This window comes from Spinacia oleracea, chromosome 2 (genome assembly GCF_020520425.1).
Source record: "Spinacia oleracea cultivar Varoflay chromosome 2, BTI_SOV_V1, whole genome shotgun sequence".
In the NCBI taxonomy this organism is placed as follows: Eukaryota; Viridiplantae; Streptophyta; class Magnoliopsida; order Caryophyllales; family Amaranthaceae; genus Spinacia; species Spinacia oleracea.
Window position 1 is genome coordinate 58,119,320 of NC_079488.1, and position 2,351 is coordinate 58,121,670.

Genomic DNA, 2,351 nt, shown 5'->3' on the forward strand with positions numbered 1-2,351 from the left:
TCCTTATTGTCCATTTAAGTACGAAAATTAACTACGAAATTTACTTATAAAATGGTGTGGACAATAAACTATTACCAAAATTTATGGATAATTACTTATGAGGCTAAACATGAGCATGATCTATTCATACGTTATAATGTTTACTATCTATATTTTCGCGCTAGAAATACCATGTTTTTGTAACGTAACTACATTCAAATCTCAGTATATACCAGGATGGCGGTTCAACCCGACTGACAACGAACTCGTGATGTTTTACCTGAAGAACAAAGTTTTAGGAATAACTATGGGTCCACCGATGATTGCGGAAGTTGATATATATCAATTTGAACCTTGGGTTCTACCGTCAATGTCTGCTCTACAAACAAACGATCAAGAGTGGTATTTCTTATGCAACAGGGCAGGTAGGTGTACAAGGAACGCAAAGGGGGGGACTTGGAGGATGACTGGTGGTTCAGCGAAAGACGTCGTGTATTGCGGAAGAGTTTGTGGTATTATCAAATCATTTACCTACTATATTAACGGGGTGGAGAAGACTAATTGGATAATGAAGGAATACATACTCAAGGATACGGAAACATCTTTCCTATGTGAACGGGAGCAACATTACGTACTATGCAAGTTTTATGAAAGGAATGGATCGGGTCCAATGCATGCCGAACAATACGTCGCTAAGTTTGTGGAGGAGGACTGGCTTGACAATATAATGACTTATGAAGAGGTATCAAATGGCAAAGAATAACTTTAATCGTGCTAATTACATTGATTATTTAAAATTTGATAATAATAAATTATATTTATACACGCAGGATTATGAGTATGGGAACAATTACTTAGTAGGAACCAATGATAATGGTGCAAGCAGTAGCAACAATAACACTGCAACGTGGGTTCCAAATGTGGCTGAAGAGGAGATATTCAAGTTTGAAGATTTTGGAAGTACATATTTAGACAATGAAGATATTTTGGGTTTTCCTACTACAGATTTTGAGCAGAACACATTCATGGAAATGGAGGAAAACTACTACATAAGGATTGTGTTGAGTTCATTCAAGTAATTAAGGAAAACGTGATTAACATGTGCCTAGGGTAACTAATACTTGGTCGTTAATGTTGTTTTGTCAACAAAACACAATTTTGGGTTGTAAGATAATTATGCGGTCATGTATTATTTTGGTAGACTATAACGAACTAATATGACGTAGTTATGCAAATGATGTAAAGGACTCGGTGAACAAAAGTTAGTTTACTTTATTTTAGTTATGCAAATTGATTAAATTGGCGTACAAAATTAAATTGAAGACCTTACTGATTTTTAAGTTTAATTAAACGTGTATGATACTGAGAAAATAGAACGATGAAATACAATTAATAAAACAAACCATCAATGGGTTCGCCCTCACGTCACATTGGTTACAACATGAACATAGAGCATTGCAAACAAATTCGTCACAAGTTCGAGCTTTGGTAAAAGCGCAAAATATATATTCACCCACCCCAATTTTTTTTCTTTTTTTTCGCAATTATTTTTTTGTTCGCTTATATTTAATTTCTGCAACTACCAAATTCACAAAAACAAAATTTTAAACCGAAAAAAAGAAGATGCAATCAATAACAAAGAACAAATGGACATTAGCAAATTCACATTCTGGCATACACATTCAATTGATTGGGTTTTTTCAGATTCATCCTACAAAAAACACGAACATGTCACCTCGATATCATCGACTGTGAAGAAGATGATGTTCTTCAAATCTGGCAAAGATATAATGCGATTAAATAGGTAAATCATCAATTAATCAACAACAAAAATTGAAGAATGGAGGTATTCACAAGAATATGCGGAGGAGGCGAGGAAAAAAGGTACAAAACTGAGAGGGATGTCAAACTTTGGGATCATCGAAATTTCCGTAGTAAAAAATTGAAGGAAAAAAAAAACTTTTATTTTTGAAATTCAAATTCAAATTTGGGTCTGAAAATTTTCATGCTTATTAGGAGCTGACTAGGATATTAGTTGGAATAAGTAACCAATAAAATGACAGGGTATGAATATTGGACTTACCCCCGGGGTAAGTGTAGCTTTAGCGATAAAGAAATGGAGGAGAGAGAAGATATTTTTATTAAAGTAATAAAAAATCATAAAAGTGGGGTTGGGTGGGTGAATGGGGAAATGTGAATGAATTAAATAAGGGATGGTGGGAAAATATATGGTAAAAAGTAATGTCCAAAAAATAGAAACAGGAAGATCAAATAGGAACGACATTTATAGAAACGGGAAGATAAAAAAGGAATGGAGGGAGTATGTGAAACGACAGATGTAATATACGAAATGAAAAAAGTAATATAACATA

General features: G+C 33.8%; 1 protein-coding gene across 1 annotated transcript; it reads left to right on the top strand.

The window, feature by feature from the left end:
• Positions 1–286: 286 nt before the first annotated feature.
• Positions 287–1,058, top strand: LOC110785222 (NAC domain-containing protein 78-like). The gene is made up of 2 exons (XM_021989663.1): positions 287–721; positions 810–1,058. The coding sequence occupies exons 1-2, from the start codon at positions 287–289 to the stop codon at positions 1,056–1,058; spliced, it is 684 nt and encodes a 227-aa protein (XP_021845355.1).
• Positions 1,059–2,351: the final 1,293 nt, after the last annotated feature.

Excerpts from the sequence above, each read along its gene's own strand:
- LOC110785222 (XM_021989663.1), top strand. The coding sequence starts at position 287 with ATGGGTCCACCGATGATTGCGGAAGTTGATATATATCAATTTGAACCT. Across the intron at positions 722-809 it reads ATATAATGACTTATGAAGAG|GATTATGAGTATGGGAACAA; the intron begins GTATCAAATGGC and ends TTATACACGCAG.